Genomic DNA, 20,325 nt, shown 5'->3' with positions numbered 1-20,325 from the left:
ACAGTGAATATTCAAGGTTTTATGATTTGCATCCAGACTAAATGTGCTACACAAACTTCATTAAGTAATAAATCTCGTCCCATAAGTTTTTCAACTCTGTCCTATCTTTACTGAAATAAATGGTTGTTGTTTTGGTAGTGATGAATCTTAAAACAGCACTGAGTTCTTTAACAAAAAGTCACATTAAGGAGTATAGCTCATACTTCAAAGAAAGTAATGTCTCAGCCACTCTGTGACTTATGAAAAAGATCAATCCAGTGGCGTATTAATTTCAAACCCTACTTTGTGTGATCATAAAAATCCCCAGGCAATCCAGATGTCTCTTGGATAATCCACTCATACAGGTGCACTAATATTTCAGTTTACCCCTTTTTTCTGTACAACTCCCTCCAGACATTGCATAAGTTTCATTGCAGTGCTTCCCTCCATAGGATCTTTCCTCCTTTGCTGCTACAATAGTCACAATGTCTTGAAGTGTCTTTGCTCCTGCATTGTTCAGTCACTCAATGCACATCCTGCAGTCTTCGATTATCCTCAGTCCTTGAACATGGATAACAAACGGTGCAGAGAAGTCTTCCTCTGTTCCTGACCATCCCAGAGCAGTTTATCCACTGATGAATCTGCCCCAGGCCAGAGGAGCAAAACAAACCTTCCACAGGGAGCCAGCCAAATGCATGTACCCATTATCAAGAAGTTCCCCCATTTTGCTCACCTCTGCCTAGCAAATTACCTTCTGGTCGACTAGCTGGCTGTCTAAAGAGTGGATATGCAGTGGTTTCCTAACTGCCTGACTGCAGGTAGCACACACTACCTCAGCTTACTTACAAATTAGCTGAAGGATTATGTTGTGTGTTGAACGTAGGATCGAGTGAACGTGTGCTATGTTTTGGGTTTACTTGTGTATCTCAGTCCTGTGTCTTCATGCATGGTTAGGACTTTGCCAACCTATGATAAACCGGCTCACTTCTTATGAAATAGTTGCTGGATGCGTGCAGGTGGACTCCATGCTGAATGGATCTACTGATTCTACCAGTGATGCAACAGGTTGTGCAAATCCACTACAGTGTGCAAGGTGAAAGCAGTTTCTCCACCACAAGCAGTAGATTCAGTGGGAAGACAACGGATTATCACTACTACCTGCACACACAGAAACAAAACACCCCCCAAAATAGATTCTTCTTCAAGCTACTGAATACAAAAACAAGCCAGGCATAACCCTGATCTCCTCATGCATTCGTTTTCTATTCCTGTTGATTATACAGAAGAGTAGCTGTATTGGATCACACCACTGGTCTGTCTGGCCTCGTATCCTCTCTTTGACAGTAACCAAAACCTGAAAATTAGAGATAAGAAAGAGAACAGAAAAAGTTTACAAGCTGCATTCCCTGAGTACTCACCTGGCTGCTGACAAGTTGTACTTTGGAGATGTCCTTGCCCAGTAGCAGTTTAAAAATTTATTATTAAATATATGTTAAAAAAGAATCTGTACCATCTCTTGGCAAGGAATTTTGCAGCTTAATTTTACATTTTATTAAGGATCACTTCCTTTCAGTTTTGCTTGACAGTGTTTTTGCAGTTTTTGTGCTGTAAGAAGTGGGATCACTCCTTAACGTTTTCTGTATCATTCACGATTTAACCTTCCAGTGCATCCTCCTTTTCAACTTGGAAAGCCCAAATCCTCTCTGGAGTCACTTGTGTGTAAGCCGTTCCACAACTTTGGTGCACTAATTTAGCTATTTTCTGACCTCTGACCTGTTCTACTATATCGATTTTGAGATGAGGAGACCAAAACTGCACACAATATTCAAATTGTATTTGAAATGTGAACCCACGCCATGGCAGTGTGAAGTTCTGTTTTGTTCTCTTTTCCTTTCTTTGTAATCGCTAACATTTTGTTCAATCTTTTCATTTCTATTGAGCACAGAGCTGGCATTTTCATTGATTTGTTTATTACAACTCCAAAATCTGGCTCCTGAGTGGAAACAGTCAGTGGTTTTGTGAATGGGGATTAAAGGTGAGGCATTTCTACTGGTTGAGAAAACAGAACTCAGTGTTTTATAGGCTTTTCCATATCCGTATTTTTTTTGTGAGCAAAATTCATTAGCTTTTATGTCAGTGCAGATATTTGTAGCTTGTGTGGGAGATTTAGCTTAAAGTTAAAATGAATGCATGAATATAGAGGTAGACAGTATGTTTTAAATATACAATTGCACACATCATAGCTACATTCCTTCCACTCTTCTGTTGTGCAGCTTCACTGACCCAACAGTGCTTGAGGGACAAATTAGAAACATAAAGTACACGAGATGCTTCCAGCTGAAGAGGTGCATTAGCAGAGACACAGGGTATGTTTGAGAAAGTGCTTGGCAATTAGCAGGTCCTAGGTGGGGGAAGAGCACCATTTGTCTTACTCTTTCTGATCTCTGCAAAAAGAACCAGGAGGTACCTTGCATCTCAGCTCTGTCTTTCCAGTCTAGCCACTGAGAAAGAGGTGCAGAGCATGGACCAGATAAACTGAGGTTGTAACATAAGATGCACCATTATATAATCTTCAGAAGAAATGTAATTGCTAAATTTCTCCTGTAGAATGGGCTTTTGTTGTGTCCTCTAAGGTCTTGTTTCACTGTTTGAAAAGCTGATGGTGCAGGATATTTTTTGGAGGAAGGCAAAGTCATCCGTCTCTGGGCAAGCAGCACTAAAAGACAAATCCCATACAGCTCCTGAGGATGTGTTTCTGAGCCTGAGTTACTTGGTGCAGCACCAAAGGTGTGCAGCGTGTTCAAATAACCTTAGACATCTAAGCTGCATTCTCTGCATCTCCACCTGGAGGCACTCTCTCCCTGCCCTATTTGTGAAGGGTTCTGATGCTCCTGACTTTAGATGTTCCCATTGAATTAGATGCCTAAAGTAACTGAGAGCAGGTGATCTGAACACCCTGGTGTAAATATAATGGGAATTGACTAGCAAGTGAGGACTGATGATAACCTCTGACAAACTCAAAGCTGTTACAGTTAGAGGAGTTCATTCGCAGAGTAGCTAATCCTGTGTCAGACAGAGCCAATGAATTAATTATCAAAACAGCCTTTCTTCCTCAAGATTTTATGCATTCAGTCAAAGTGGAAATTTTTGGAAGGACTTTCCAGGGGAACATCAACTTGCATAATGTGAGCACTTAAAAACCCAATCACAATCTGTCTGACCACCCATGGCATGAGTAGTTAAGTCAACACCACAAATACTTTGTGATCATGATCATTAATGAAGCATAGAAAATTCTGATTTATGGCAGAGTTAGCATGATGGCTCAGCAAATTATGTGGGTTCTTCAAAATGATAACAAGTATATTTTAGGATGAAAAACTGCAATACCTAAACAGCCCATTTGTTTTCATTAATACTTCCCCACAAGGTTATAAACACAGAATTATTCTGTGCAAACAGAATATTATTTTTAGAAAACTATTATACAGTTATTGTGTGTGATTTATTTTGTTGATGTTTTTAAACTTCCTTTTTGATTGCATTTTGCTAACCCTTATTTTCTGAACATATATGTTTATATGAGTATGTAAATAAGTAGATCTGGAGTGCATACCTGCGTTCATCAGGACCCTTTCATAATCATACTAGGGTAGTATCCTTTACATGGCATTCAAGGAATTGCTACATGTGTGAAGGATATTTTTCCCTTGTATCAAAGATTCCCTTAGTAGTTGCTGTGTTTCAGTGGTTGTTTTGCACATATTTCACCATATGTTTGAATACAGAGGGACTTGAGTGCCTGTTGTAGAATATTGTAAGACGAATGTGACAGAAACAGAGATCATTGCCAGTTACTGAGACATGGATCTGAATCAGGGGATCTTACTGTTTGGGTCGGTTTGTTTGCCAAAGAAATTTAAAGCACATTAATTTCTCAAACTTTCCAATCAAACTCCAGACACACAATTGAATTATTTAAGGAGGATTTGAGATGGGAAGATTGACTTAATAATAAGATTAAGAGGGTAAACAATATTTTGCTCATAAAAGCTTTATCTTGTGGATTATTCCAATTTAACAATATTGCTTGTAAGCAATAGTACGATACCAGTGTCTAACCCTAATGGCATTTAACGCCCATGTGTACCTAAATCAGCTGTCAGTCTGAAAGTTGTCTAAATTCTCAAGTTCTGCTTTCCTACATGCTCTGGATTGCCTCGGTTTTGACAGCAGTAAGGACCTTGGACACGTACCATAATTTAAATCTCATTCTGAGGCTCAGGCACTTAAAAGGGATACCCTGAAGCACTCAGCTCCACATCACTAGTGTACTGTGTAGAGATAAGCCATTATTTCTTACAGACAACTACTTAAGCTGCATCGGTGGGTGTTTTCTCTCTGTAGAATTTCTGCAGCTCAGGAGACTATTTAGATAGATAAAAGCTTATTCCAGAGGAGAGCTGTGTGTAACAAAGTTGCCATTCTACTTGGGACTCAGTTACATAGGCGGCTTTCTAATCAGTGCTTCTGAATTTCGTTAAGTTTAATCTAATCCATTATTTTCTCTCTGACAATAAGAAACAAGGGGGAGCAATGGGAAAAAATCAGGAAACTATCAAATGGTACTTCTCCTGTGTACTCTTCCAGCTCTCAGTAGTGTTCAGTAGCATGTTAGTTAATAAGGCATGTTTTCTGTTTCTTGCCTCAATGTCTATCAACTTCCTAACTTCTTGGAGGCCACAAAATTCTTACAGCCCTCTTTACCAAATGACCACTTCAAACACTGCATGTGTCAGGAGGTCACCTAGACTTTGTCTCTTGGGCAGGAAGAGGTGAAGAGAAGGACAGCAGTGCTCAGCTTCTCTCCTCAGACCTTCCTGCTTTTCCTTTTGTAGGAAACACGTTTGTTGTCCTGGTTTGGCATAGGGATAGGAGATGAAGAATAGACTTGGAAAGAAGTTTAGCATGCAAAATGTTGAAGAACACAAAAAGTGGTTAAGACAGTGCCAAGAAAAAGAATAGAAATACCAGAGGGGCATAATGGAGAAGCTCTGAGAGTTCAGAGGCTCTTGCAAAGAGGGCAATTTCTTGGAAATAGAAAACAGGTTTCCTAATCTAAGTGATGCACTGATCTGGAAGTGTGAATGCTCAAGTTTTTTTTCTCACCTGGATCTCTGTCAGGAGATTGCCTGTCAGTGCATAAGCATAGATATGTGAAATAAGTATAAGACACAAGCTTCAGAGCACGAGCTAACTAACAGTTGAAGAAGCTTGCCTTTTGACAGGTTATTCCGTAATTGCCCAGGATTCCACAAACCTTCCTTTGAAACATCTTTCACTGCCCATTGTCTGATCTAATTTCTAGACTGCTCTGTTTATTGGTGTTCTAATTTTTCTACAAGTCAGAAGGATGAAAATTCTTTAGGCCCCAGTTCAGGGGGCAGGGGTGTGTCTTCGTGAATAACAGACTCAGTGTTCTTGAAAGAGAAAAACAGAAAAAATACTTCTTTTTTTTTTCCCCCAAACACATTTAATACTAGTGTGACATGTGTTCAGAATATGAGTACAATAGTCCAGAAAGATCCTCTGCCCCTTCTGAACATCAGATCCTAGACATAATGGAAGTTAGAGGTGAGAAAGACTATCCACCTGCTGTTTGCTTTTAGGGTTGACTTGTCCTGATGCCTCAAGTGTCATTGCTTCTGTTCCTACACATTGAGAGACATGCTCAGACTCAGAGGTGTACAAACATCCCTGTGCTCTAACTGATAGAAGACGCAAATGCTTTCTCACTACAGAGTGCGTTCACTGATATTTTGTCTGTGTTTTCTTAATAACTTGACCTTGCTACTTCTCTTCATTAATTCTCTGACATTAGCAAAAAGCAGGAGAGAATTACCTTTGTAGACTGCTCTTATTTGCACATAAGCAGTGTGCATCATCTTCCCTTAACCTCACCTCATGAGTTTCCTATTAATTGTTCTTTTCCAGTACTTTACTTCTTTCTGTGGTATTTCCAGCACAGCTCAATACTGGCTCAGTGTTTTCTCCAAAGAGTTAATCAGGCTGAGCTAATGGAGATGTGTTAGTTTCAATTTACAAGCTAACTGGCTAACTCAAATACCTGACTTACCTGTGTTGGGTCATAGAGAAAGATCCAACTGAGAAAACCCCTTTGATGTTGACATATCTAAAATAACTTTTGCATTGCTCTAGAGGTCACCTTTAAAGAAGATCTGTCGCTGATTTGCACTAAGCTTCTGTGCTAATAGTAGGGATGCATTTATTGAATGCTGTGGCTGAAACTAGGGGATTCATTCGATCTGCCATCTCAAAGTTCAGATGTAAACAGGCAGCTCCAGTGGGCAGTCTCTGCCACCCTAAGATGGTGGCTATGATAGGTATGATAAATTGCCCTTTGGAGTTGTCTGTCTCCCTCTAACTACAGAGGGAATCGAGGCAACTTGCCAAAATGTAAACCCAGTTTTTAAATTGTCTGAGTCAAATAAATGAATTCCACCCTACTTGACTAGAAATTGGCTGCCTAACATATGTTGGACAGTAATGGTGCTTTGCAGTGATTCATGTACATTAAGTATAAACCATTGACTTACTGGTCTTCTAGAAACGTTTCTCATTGTCTGCATGACAGAGTTTAAAAGGGTCTGCTTTTCTGTGCATAGGTCTACATATTAAAGATTTAAAAGGTACTTGACCCTATGTAGGACAGACTAAACCTTAGTGCTTATTGTTATCTAATGATTCTTTGTAATGAACAGATAAGAGCATACCTTTGGAATCTTTTTAGCATTAATATCATGTCATATAGCATACATCATATTCTATTAAATGTATAATATTATATATTACATAGTATGTATGTTATCTTGTATATAACTTGTGTTATATATGTCATATATAATATATAGCATGCTATATATTTATGGTATATATAATATATATCAACTAGTATATACTTTTGTTTGTATCACTGGGAGAATTAATTTATAAGGGCATATTTATTTATCATCACTATGATTTGTGCCTTGCTTTGCAAGATCAGTGGGAAAATTGTTTAAGATGTACATTTAAAAAAAGTATCAGATGCGTCTCCATGCACTTATGTAGTCACTCAAAATGTTGAAGTGCAGTAGCTCTGACATTCTCTGCACAGGCCAACAAACAGCTTTTATAGAAGGTTCACAGAAGTTCATATAAAATATTCATGATTTTACTTGCTAAAAGAAAAACCTCTTTCAGACCTGTAAAGTACTGTTTGACAGAAAGTGACCTGCAATCTGATGTAGTCTCATGTCTTGATATAAACAGGAGCAGGAGAGATTTGCAGAAATGAGTGTACATTTTAGGCTTGTCTTTGTTCCATAGCAGGATGAGTAGCAATTAATGGAGTGAAAAGATTGCAGATTTCCTAGTGCTTTTTAACCTGCTTATTTCATTTTCAAACTTCTGAGATCAATTTAGCAGCAGGAAGTTCTGCAGAGCAATTTGGTTCCAGTTGACCCTGGAGAGGTTGCTGCTGAATAAGACTTAGTTACAGCTCTGTTTCCATAATGACACCTCGCTGCAATAAATGACACCTTCTTAACCTCAGGTTGCATTTCCAATACATTTCTAACAATTCCCAAGTCACATTAGGAGGTTGAAAGCAAAGTCCTCCAGAGAAATGTGTCCGCACAGGATGTCACCACACCACAGGGGACCTGGCAGTGCTGGCATGGTATTTCTAACTTACATAACACATTGGCTGGAACACGTATTTTTTCATGCTGATTAACATCATTGAAGTAGAGATCTGAATCTCCTGATAAACCAGTTTCTCCACCTCTTTCTTCTTCGGCAGAGGTTTCCTAAGAAGGAAACCCTATAAGCCACTCTACCTTCTTTTTTTAAGAGGAAAACTGCATGTCAGGGATAGTTTCCTCAGAGAGCACACACACCAGTTTCAATGGTGTGTGCCACCGGCCAGCAGCCTGTAGCTTGCCCTAATGTCTGAGTCTCAGGAGGGACAGTGAACAGTACAACTTACAACACTGGAGCTTCTGAAAGCAGCCTATCAGCTATTTAAGAACAGAATATTCTGTTACTTCTGCTGTAGAGGTGCCACAACAGGGTTCGTTATCATCTTAAGAGGCGACAGGAAGGGAAGTGGTTTTCCGGGGAGGGGGGCTCTTGCTCCCTTCCCTGTGCCATCAAGTAGTCTATTGTGTGATCCTGGACAAAATGCCTGGAAGAAACAATTAAGTGAAGGGCTCATTTTTTTTGGCCCCTTCCACACACACCCCACACCCACACCCCACACCCACATTCCCCCCCCCCCAAGTTACCATATTCTTGCTGTGGCATTCAGCCACATAGGTTGCTGCTGCCTCATATGAGCTGATATGCCAGTGCCACACAGCCATAATGGTGTGTTCTGCCGAGCAAGGACAGAGAAGCTCTGATTTTGGGAGAGCTGTTCTCTCAGGAATCCCAGTGACCTATTAGGTCTTTAAGCCACTTACCATCTCCTTCTGCTCCAGCAATAAAAGGCAATAGAAGGGAGCCAAGAATCTACTTCTTCAGATGTGAATACTTTTGGTTGTCAGAGGGCATTGATCTGACATGATTTCCATTTATGTGACAGGCAACCCTTTTCAGTTTTGCAGGTTTTTTTTGTTTCCATATGATTCCTGGAATCACACCCTTCCACTAAGCTTGTTTGAACTGAATTTATCCCACTTGCATCAGAAATACAGAGCATATAAAGTAACTCCTTAAAACACACATTTATGTAAAACATTTGTGTGATCTTTTTTAGCTACTGTTATTTAAAGAAACATGTTATTAAAATCTTTTAAATTGTTCACTGCATTATAAATTAAGCCAAATGCTTTTTAACTTTGCACATACACCTTGTCAGAGAGAACAGAATTATAGAACCACAGAATCAGCTAGGTTGGAAAAGATCCTTAAGATCATCAAGCCCAACTGCTACCCCAGGACTGCCAAGTCCACCACTAAACCTCCTCACTGTCTTGACACCTGATACAGCTTTATTTTATTGCATTTAAACATCTTCTACTATAATCTGTTTTGAAGAATCAGGAGCAGAGCAAGTACTGTTAGAAGTAAAGATCTAGGAGGGCTTTTGTCGCAAGCTGATGAGATAATGCATGGCGGCACATTCTGAGAATGAAAGAAAATTTGTAGTGTTGCAGAATCATATGGATGAATAATTACTGTCTTCATACATAATATCAAGAGTAGATGAGAAGGAATTAAGCAACAAAGAAGAAGGAACTGCATTATGGAACACAGAAGCAAAAGCATTTTGTTGAGCTTTGTTTAGCCTGGAGGACATTTGGGGGTTGCATCTATCATGACCTCTAGCCTGCAACACTGTAGCAGAATCCATTTTTTGATAATGGCATTAGGTTCACTTGGCTTCCATCCACCATTTCTGAGCAAGCAAAGGGAATCTGCAAGGGGAAAGAATCTAAAATGGAGGGAGAAATGATAATTGTAGCTTGCTGGAGGCCTGTTTTTCAGCAAACAAAGTGCTTCAAAAGAAGCATACTGTTAGGCTGTCTTTTGAATGAAAACCTTCAGGGAACTAGTGTAAGAAAATAAAGTAAAAACATCATTTTTCACTCCAATCTTGTTAATTTTCTAGCTCTAATGCCTTGCCAGTAAAACTCCATGCTCAACTCTGAACTCCAAGGTTAGCGCCAGTAATAGTATTCCCTCCAGGCATTATAACTGTGAATTACCACAGAAATGATTAGGAAGATAAGAGACACTATTATGTAAAGAATCAAATATCTTATCTAGTCACTCTACTAATTGGATTCAGCCTTGTATGGCAGAAAAAAGAATTCCTACTGAATTCAACATAAACCCAAAGTTGTTTCAGCCATGTGGACATCTTTAACATACAGAGAGATGGGTTATGAATTTATATATATCATTTAATTTTGTGTTCATGTTTCCATGATTTTTTCCATGTAAACTTGTTTTCAGTCTTTTCTATAGACAGACACACACTTCTAGCATGAAAGTGCTCACGTATTGTAAATAATGGGAGGTATTGGCATTCACATTGTACGCTAGGATAGCTCAGTCAAAAGAATAAAGAAAATCTCTAGAGTACAACCAGAAAGGAATATAAACATAGGTGTTCTCAATCTATACTGCATTTGCCACTCATAAAATAGTCTCTGTTCCCTTATTCTACAAAGATAGCAACAGTAAGATGAGCAGCAAACACAAAATAAAGGAAAGGATGCAATGTGTCTCTGCTGGAGGACATACTGTGGGAATGAAGACCACTAGAGACGATAGGCAGTACAGCTACATGGTTGTCCGTTGCCCACTAGTATGTGTCATGCATGGCTTTAGTAATGAAGGCTGAAAGCTTTTGGCCTCATATCTTCTTGGTAAATCCTTCCTTGGTAAATATGTGAAGTGTTGGTAATAGTGGAGGCATTATAACTGATCAGGAAACGTTGTTTCATTACTTTCACTTCTCTTACTGGAGTAAAATGTCTCCCCTAAGAAAATACGCTTTTATTGCATATTACCTTTCTTACAGACTTTCTAGAATCAGAACTAAAATCAATATTTTTTTTACTGTGCCTTGAAATAATATTTTTTCCAAGTCTGGGATCATGAGTAAAATCTCAGACTTTATTTATTGCTACGTATAGTATCAAATCATACTCAGTGACCAACAGGATAGAAATTCTAATACAGTTACAGAACCTAGGCTGGTGAAACACTCTGTCAATATAGTAGCATTTTCTGGTATAGAAACTGGTGCAGAGGTTGTTTTTACCTTCCAGAAACACATCTGAAAATGGAATCTTGTTACATTTCTGTAATTAACAGTTAAATACTACATATGGATGGTTTGACAGAAAACTGACAGTGGTGTTTTTAAACTCTAGCTCTATTTGTAAGGAGAAACATAAATATAGACCACTTTTTCATTTCCAGTCTTGTATCAGCTGCCCTTCCCTTAATGAAAGATACTGTTGCCCAGCAAGAGGATTGCAGGCTCCCTGCAGGAGGTTAAAGTAGGTTTCCTTCTCTAGTTATATCATAAGAAACAAGGTGGGATCAATTAATGAGTTTTCAAAGAGAAGCAAGGTTGCTGAGGGGGCCTTAGTAATTCCCTCCAGCTGGAGCTGGGAAATGGCTGAAGTAGGAGACAAAGAAGAGGCAGGGAAGGGTCTCGATTCCCTCCTCTGTTGGGAAGCCCCTGCTGAGAAAGCATGCGATAAAGCCCTGTATTTTGGTAAGTGTGTCTTGAATCTTTCCTGTGTCTTGAAGCAAGGAGACGTCTTGATGAAAGAATAACATGTAATTATGCAATTCAGATTATTATTGGTAATAGTAGAAGTATAGAAACACCTAACTAAATTAACCAACCTTATCCCAAATGGCAGTATTTTACCCCTTGAAACTCACAGCCTTCTCATGAGGATGGTGTCCAAAGGAGTGAACTTGCAGTCCTCCCTGCAGCATACGTGCAGTTCTCAGATCTCTCTTCTGCTCCCTGCCCTCCAAGTTTGCATCTGCTGGCATTTCATTAGCTTTGGCCAAAACAGATCCAGTGCAGAGGGGGAAGAAGGGAAGAGGACAATGGTGATACAGCTGTCCTTGCTTGTTGTATGTTTGGTGAGGGTTTTTTTGACAAGGGAGTGATTGTGCATACCTGGTAGGTATAGCTGCTCTGCCAGCCAGTGAAACACCATTGAGCTGTCATGGTTCCTCTGCACCAAAGAAATAAGATCCATAATGAGATACCGGAGGGATAGAGTACTCCATGTACAGACAGACATCGGGTGAGCTTTTAGTCATCAGCTGCCTTTGGGTCTGAAGCTTCTTCATAGTGAATGGGCACCATATCAAAGTCGTTCCACCCTGGAAACCAGGGGAGAAATGCTGGCAATACTTAGCTCACTTTCAACAGTGTAAAACAAGAAATTGGAAATCTAGTAAATGGTCTAAAGGAAAAAAAGCTTCAGAAACCTTACAGGTTGTCTGTTTTGAAATCAGAAAGTTAGAGATAATGGAAGTCAACTTCAGAAGAAGAGCAAGTCTCTAGGGAGGTGACACAGGAATCCAATCATCATTTACAGTATACACTTTTCTGTCCTTTGTATAGCCTGTGAGAAAAGGGATTCTGAAAAAGAGAATCCAGAAAGATTTAGGATAAAATAAGCTCACTCGGAATGAAGGAATGAACTTTCATTATTCAATACAAATTTGAAAAGACAAACTTAACAGACTAAATTAAATGAGGAGCTCACAGCTTTGTAGATGACTCATGGTACTTGAAGAAATTTATGACAGTATAGAGGAAAATAGAAAGAGCAGATGGTGCAAAGGATCCTCAGTACAAAACAGAGATCAGCACTGAGCTCAAGAGCCAGAAAACATCCTTCAGCCTAGTACCAGTGGCAAGAAAATGCTGCCATTAAAGTGATTAAAAGCCATGCTGAGCTTCTAAGCATTATTTTTTTTTTATCAAATGGTTTCATTGGGTAACCAAATTAGAGCACTCCTGCAGCTACTGCATTTGAAGCAACTAATTAAAAGAACTTCCCATTGATTCAGCATAGGAACATTAGAGCAGTCTTTATAAGTGGGCAAATAGGATTTACCTATCCTAAATTTTCCAGTTAAAAAGAGCTTTAACTAGAAATGGGAAGGATCTTTAGGGTCTAAATAACTTCTGCTCTAGTGAGCAACTGTTAGAAGAAGCTGGAATTTCTCCATATGAAGTATTGCTTTCAGTAGCATTTCACAACAACCCAAGAACTAGAAAATGAGCTAGTTGCAGCTTTGGGTTTACTTGTCTGTTTCTTTGTACAATAAATTTTTGACTTGAGTCCTTTTCCTAAAAGTCATTATTTTGTCTGAGATGTGAATAGATAATGTCTGTGTGATAAATATAGGCTCATCCTTATGAACATACAAGAAATGGTCCGTGGTGGCTCTTCTGTGGCTTTTTGTTGAAAGGCACATGGGGCTTTTGCCAGGTACCCTCATACAAACAGATACGGTGCTCATATTCACAGCCTCTGCATTTTGATTTAGGGGATGCAGCGCTGGCACAGTACTACAGGTGTGATGTGAGCATTCCTGTATGGGGTTTTCAGTTTCAAGTGCAGGTCAAGCACAGCTAGTTTAGGAGAAGGTTGAAGTAAATCTTCTCCCCTTAATACACTACTGAGTTGTTTCCCAGGAAGAGGACTGGGGTTATTTCTTTTGAGAGGATCTTCAGATGTGCCAGGACAGTGTTTTGATATGCAATTCCTCAGGTGGAAGAGTTACTACAGAGAGCTCAGTCTGAAAACCTGAATAAATTGCGACATAAATTTGGAGATCAGAACCCAAAGGAAAATGCACAGCATGAGGTACATATGAGAAGCTTATACAGGGTAGGTGATGATTTGAAGAAGTGTAATACCAGTAATCTGTATTTAAAAATCCTGGAAGGGCCAAGAATGTGATTATGTCTGCAGCTTAACCTGGTGTTTTCTGTAATCAACCTCAGTCATTTCACAAAGATTTAATTGTCTGACTAGTGAACCCCCAAATGCAGTGAGATGAAGCCGTGATGTGCTAGGAACGGTGGTCCAGCTGATGCTCATCACCTGTGAGCAGGCACACAGGGTGTACCAAATGTATCTGAAAGGTTGCTATAGCTCCCTCAGACCCACCTGTAACTTACAGCTGGATACCCCTAAATGACCCAAAACAAGTAGTAAACAAATTTATATAAGCAGTGCCCTTGGAGGGGCTTGATCAGCATTTACCAAATACAAATCCATGTTTGCTAGCTCCTGTTTTTCTTTAAACAGACCTATCTTTGTTCCCTGCTTGGAGTAGCTGATGTTACCCCAGAGAAACATTATGAATGCTCAGTCTCACCCTCAATTTCAAGAGTAAGAATCATTTTAACCGAGGGAGTAGTTACACATACCCAGGGATAATGTTTTGGCCCAGAACCTATGAATGCTTTTTATTTATTTATTTGTATATTTTCTGTTCAGTTACTTATGATTTTAAAGGACTTCCTGAAAAATAGGTTAATCTTTATTCAGTGTGACAGGAATTCTTTTTATCTCTCATTCCCTTACATCAGACTTGTAATTAAACTGGCATTAGTACAGGTTTATGACAGTTTCCTGAGTAAGCTCTGCTTTGTCCACTTAATACTTTTGGTAGTTTTTTTCCATTAGTGTTGCATGTTGGGTTGTGTGGGGTTTTTTCACATCAGGGAGGACTGGACTATTCTATCATAGGATTGACAGTGAATGGAAGTTAGTTTTCTCTCTCAGATAAATGCACTGTCAAGAGAAAAAGATTGTTATGTGCATGTCTGTGTGTAGTTTTCCTTTTTTCAGTGGAAAGCAACCATTTTTGTTTTCTTCAGTGGTTGCTTGCATTCTAGAATTCGTTTTTCGCTTTCATTTCTTCAACTTCCTGAAATACTTACAGGAAAGAAAACTAAGGCATGAAGTTTTGTGATTAGAAGCAGATTTTTTATTTCATTTTCCTAGGGAGACTCTTCCAGTTGGAAGATAAAAACAGAAGTCATAGAACCGTGGTTTTTTAGAAGACAGCTCCTTGGAAGCTTAGAAGAGGTTAAATAAGATTCCTAGTAAAGAGGAGTGGGGAGGGTGTGTAATAAACCAATCTTTGTTAGTGGAAAGACAAATAGTGAAAGCTGTGAACCACTGGAAGAACTTCTGGGGGGGGTTTATGGTAGCTGGTTTGTTCAGCTGGCTCAGTTGTCTTCAAGGCTCTTGTACAACATGAGTGGTTTTGTTGTAGTATTTAGGAAAGCTGCGTATCAGTACTATTAAAAACAGCTGGGGAATATTAGACCTCCTTTGACGTGCTTGACCAGATTAATAAAATAAGCAAAGATCATTTTCTAGAATGCAATTTGTGCACCATTTGAAATTATTGCATAGGTAATAGTCCACCTTCTTTTCCAAAAGGGCAGAAAATCTGTTTCTTAATATTAGTTAACCCCCTAGTGAGACAATTTGGCTCTTGGCTGAACCAGCTCATGTTGGGCCACTTGCAATAGCTTCTAGAAATGGTTCCTACTAGCTGCACTGCTGCAGACCTGCAGTATCAGTTACAGTAGGTAAGTCTGGGGGTACCTTTGCCCTCATGGTTTGCCCATAACCCAGTCCCTGTTGCTGGTCTCTATGAAGCTGGGCTCTTCTGGGTGCATAGCTACATCACAGACAGGCTAAAACGTCCTTGCTGCTGCCAGCCCAGCTTGCAGAAATAGGATTCACTTCATCTGCTGTAAGATGTGTCACTGTATTTTACCCCAAAGAGTAAACCGAATGTACATTTTACACAGTTGAATTATAACATTTCATGAAGATTGTCCTGAATGTAGAATTTACCGTCTCTGAAATGTGGTTCTGCTCTGGGCGCGATGTCCTCCAAGCCAGCAGTGCAACCTGGTTGCACGCAGCTGGCAGTGGGAGCTGGCACAGGCTCTTCTTTCTATATTTTTGCATACAGCCATTTTTCAGAAGCTGGTCTGCACTTTACCAAAGGAGTTACTAGTATGTACTTGAGACATTAATTCCAGGTTATATGGTTTCCCTGAGAATTGCCATCTGTCATGCCTTTCTGTCTGGAGGTCACTCCAAGTTACCTTGGGTTGGTATCCTAAAACAGTAGGTTGAAAGGATAAACTGTGTGCTTTGTCTTTAACCCTTAGTTATCCTTTTCCCTTTCAGCACCCTCCTTGATAGGTATGGTAAGGAAGGACTGGGCTTCCCAAAACAGCATTGCCCTCTCCTGGCAAGAGCCGGACTTTCCCCATGGAGCAATTCTGGACTACGAGATCAAGTACTATGAGAAAGTAGGTCTCACTTACAGCATCACCCAAACTCAGATCCTAAAGAGCAATATGTTTTGTATTTCTAATATCTTAAAAAATACTTTAAACTTTTCAATTGGTCCCACATACAATGCTGTATAATTATAAGGTTTATTCTGTACCATTTTTTGTAGTTTTACTTCTAACTTGTTAATTACTGTCTTGTTTCACATCAGAATCAAGTGCAGCAGCAAGCAGGCATTAGATATACCTGTCCAATAGTAACTACATTTATGATCATGGGTAAATGGATCATATGCCTGAACATATTTTGATTTCTGGACTGTAAAAACTTCACATTAGAGTGACCCTGAAGCAAAACAGTTGCGGTGAATGACAATGTGATTTCATTTTGTGGCATTATTTAGCAATAATCTGTTCTAAAATGATAGAATGAACCAGCCTTTTTTAAAGGGTTGCAAAAGGTTACAAGAAAGAGAAACTGCATGGCATTCATGTAAAATTTCTGGAATTCTGTCAAAATTGGGTGATTTCACAGAAAAGAGAGCAATAACATGCATTGCAAGTAAGAGGTACAAGGTACACGTGCACAGCATGTCTGGTGAACACATATTTTGGAGTGTGCTTCTCCCAAACCACAAAACACGTTTTGCCATTTCCAGTTTACTACAGGGTCTTGTGCCACTATAAAATCTAGTGCTAATCAGTGACTTCACTCCTAAAGATATGCACAGGAAATTTTTGCTGTCCATACCTTAAAAGGTTGCCTGGTAAGTCAGTTTTTGCTGTTTGTCTGCCCGCATCCGAAAGTCACAATGGAACTAATGCATATGTAAGAAGACCACAAAGAACGGAAATATAAGCCAAGTCATGAAAGAAAGATTTGGGTTTCTTAGGCTCTATAAATGTCTGAGAATTTTCTTCCTTGGTTGCATTTCTCTATTGAGATGATGCAGCTTTAATGATGCAGGAAAAAAAAAAGAGTAAATTGGGAAAAAAAAAACATAAATAAATATCACAGCTACAGGTTGGGTGGAGAAGAGATTCAGAGCAGCAGTGTGGAGAAGGACTTGGAAATGTTGCTCAATGAGAAACTGAACATGAGCTGGCTTCAGTGTGTGCTTGCAGCTCAGAAACCAACCATATCCTGGGCTGCGTCAAAAGGAGCGTGATCAGCAGGTGGAAGGAGGTGATCCTGCCCCTCTACTCTGCTATCGTGAGACCCCATTTACAGCACTGTGTGCAGTTCTGGCGTCCTCAACATAAAAAAGGACATGGAACTGTTGGAACAAGTCCAGAGGAGGCCACGAGGATGATCAGGGGCTGGAGCACCTCCCGTATGAAGACAGGCTGAAGAAGTTGGGGCTGTTCAGCCTGGAGAAGAGAAGGCTGCTTGGAGACCTCATAGCAGCCTTCCAGTGTCTGAAGGGGACCTATATGCTGGGGAGGGACTCTTCATTAGGGACTGTAGTGACAGGATAAGGGATGATGGGTTCAAACTCCAACAGGGAAAGTTTAGGTTAGATATAAGAAAGCTCTATGTTCTGAGCGTGGTAAGGCACTGGAACGGGTTGCCCAGGGAAGCTGTGCATGCTCCATCGCTGGGAGCATACAAAGCCAGGTTGGACAGAGTCTTGGGTGACATGGTTTAGTGTGAGGTATCCCTGCTCATGGTAAGGGGTTGGAACGCAGTGATCTTAAGGTCCTTTCCAACCCTAACTATTCTATGATTATGTATGCATAACATAGCATAGCTTTCTGTTGTATTCGGTTCTGTTCCATTATCTTCTATTCCATTCCATTTTTGTTCTGTTCCATTCCATTCCATTCCCTACACTCACAATGAGTTGTACAATTAGGAGAATATTATTTACCCGAAATGCCAAGGAAATTTCAGCACCAGAAGCACTTTCAAAGACACAAATCAGAACGATTACAGGTGGAAAGAGTGTTTTATTTATAAATAGTTATTTTAGTTGTCTCGGTTTGGTTTAGTTTAGCTTAGTTTAGTTGATTTCAGTCTGGTTTAGTTTAGACCCTTCACTTGAGCTGGAAAAACCTCCATTAGAGCCTGACAAAGGAAAGGCAGGGCAGGAGCGGTGCCTTGGTGGTGCGAGAGCAGTGCAGGAAGCAGCCAGCCAGAAAGGGCCAGGGAAGAGCTGACAAGGGGTGGTGCTCAATGCTACAGAGGACAGCAGCGAGTCCCGGGGCCACGCTGGGGCCACCGTGGGAGTCCAGGAGGCTGCCTCCCCCCGGATGCGGGGCACGAGGGCCACCTGCGTGGAGCACGAGCAGCTGCCTTTGGGACACAGTGAGCCAAAGGAGCCCCATGAAGGGGCTGTGCTCGGCTGCGGAGGAAGGCAAAAAACCCCAGGGCCGCTTGCTAGTCCAGCCTGGGGAGAAAAAAGCCTTCCCCCCCCAGCTGCAGGACACGAGGGGCCACCTTCGTGGTGCACGAGCACCAGGCGATAACGCAGCCAGAAGGGCCCCAGGAGCCCTGACAAGTGGTGATGCTCGGTGCTCAGAGGAAGGCAAAAAACCCCCGGGGACCGGTGCCAATCTGCCCCGGGGGAAAATTCCTTCCTGACCCCAGTGCTGGCGATCGGCTGCTCCCTGAGCATGTGAGCAAGACCTGCTCCTGGTCCACACGCTGCTTATGCCTCTGAGGGGACAAGGGGACGCTGGCACTGCCTTTTCTGCCTCCTCCTGGAGCCATCGCAGGGGCTTCCAACACCACCAGAACGCCAATGGTCTGATGACTCCCCAGAGCAAGAATCTTCCTGTGCTTGGCAGTGGAGCTCCAGAGCACTGGGGGAGGGCACTGAACCAACTGTGCATCCTATTTCTTCCGGCTGCTACCACTCTCTCCCCAGGACATTAGGATGGTGAGCTCCCCGACGACTGAAGCAGGATTTCCATGCATCCATCTGTCCATTCATCAGACGAGCTTTGAGCATGGCCCCTCCAAGAGCTGCAACTGCAGCAGAGAACCTCCTGCAGCTTCAGGATCCCTCCCTCAGCAGCCTCCTCACCTAATTCCCTGGTGCTGAGGACATGAGGGTGGTGAGCTCCCCAACGACTGAAGCAGGATTTCCATCCATGCATCCATCTATCTATCCATCCATCAGATGAGCTTTGAGCATGGCCCCTCCAAGAGCTGCAACTGCAGCAGAGAATCTCCTGCAGCTTCATGATCCCTCCCTCAGCACCCTCCTCACCTAATTCCCTGGTGCTGAGGACATGAGGGTGGTGAGCTCCCCGACGACTGAAGCCGGATTTCCATCCATGCATCCATCTATCCTTCCATCAGATGAGCTCTGAGCATGGCCCCTCCAAGAGCTGCAACTGCAGCAGAGAACCTCTTGCAACTTCATGCAGCTTTGTGTTTCCTCCCTCGGTTCCCCCCTCACCTAATTCCCCAGTGCCCAGGAGATGAGGATGGTGAGCTCCCCGACGACTGAGCAGGATTTCCACCCATTCATCCATCTGATGAGCTTTGAGTGTGGTCCCTCCAGGAGCTGGCACAGCAGCACCGAACCTCCTGCAGCTTCGTGCTGCTTCAAGTGCTCCCCCCATCAGCTCCCTCCCCCTCCCAGTAATTCCCCCGATGCCTCAAGGGCTTCCTCTCGGATGCCCTCAGGCTGCCAGCTCTGTCCTGGTGGCAGCGCCGGGCACTCTGGCAGTGGGAGAGGGGAGGGCGCTGGACTTACACTGCCCCAGAGCATTGTGATGCTGCGTTGCCGGGTGCTGGCGCTATGACATGGGGGTGATGGTTACCGATACCCAGGCTGACCCAAGCAGTGATCTAACCCTCCTGGGTAACTGCCCCCAGTTTATATAGTGGGCATGTTGGAGCAAGTCCAGAGGGAGGGCCACGAGGATGATCCAGGACTGGAGTGCCTCCCATATGAAGACAGGCTGAGAAGTGAAGGCTGCGTGGAGACTTCATAGCAGCTTCCAGTATCTGAAGGGGACCTACAGGGATACTGGAGAGGAAGTCTCCATCAGGGACTGGAACGCTGGAATGGGTTGCCCAAGGATGTTCCGGATCCACCAGCCCCAGTTCCAGCACCCTTCCCACCGCGGCCCTGCCGCCTATTCCCCTTTGCCCAGCATGCCTTGGAGAAAGGCTTTTGGAGTGCTGGGCATGTGGCAGGGCTGTGTATTTTCAAAGCAAAAATTGAGAATCATTTTCATCTACCCCATTATTTTTAGTGCAGTGTATGATATACACTGGAGATAAAGATGCTGTATGGAAGAATAAAGATCCAAATTCCAAGGTTACACACATTACTTCAGTGCTTATAGGTAATTGATTGATTTTTTTCAAACTGATTATGTTGACAGAATTCAGTAAGAAATTGGTAGTGGTTTATCTGAAGCACCATAAATCACCAACTTCTTTGGACACAAGAAAAGCAAGAAAAATGCTGCAAAATATGAAACATAGGTACTGC

The 20,325-nt window shown here is 41.7% G+C and overlaps 1 protein-coding gene across 8 annotated transcripts in view; it reads left to right on the top strand.

The window, feature by feature from the left end:
* The window catches only part of EPHA6 (EPH receptor A6), a 467,959-nt gene that overhangs the window by 310,927 nt on the left and 136,707 nt on the right, over positions 1–20,325 (top strand). For all 8 annotated transcript variants that reach the window (XM_061454323.1, XM_061454327.1, XM_061454328.1 and 5 more), the window contains one exon: positions 15,765–15,889. In XM_061454323.1, coding sequence (XP_061310307.1) covers positions 15,765–15,889 — 125 coding nt within the window. The remainder of the gene's footprint in view (positions 1–15,764; positions 15,890–20,325) is intronic.

This window comes from Pezoporus flaviventris, unplaced genomic scaffold (assembly GCF_033815535.1).
Source record: "Pezoporus flaviventris isolate CSIRO_AGI_PZ_B2104156 unplaced genomic scaffold, CSIRO_AGI_Pfla_v1 ptg000015l, whole genome shotgun sequence".
NCBI classification, from domain to species: Eukaryota; Metazoa; Chordata; class Aves; order Psittaciformes; family Psittacidae; genus Pezoporus; species Pezoporus flaviventris.
The sequence above is the reverse complement of the archived record's forward strand: the minus strand, read 5'-3'. Positions and strand labels throughout refer to the sequence as shown.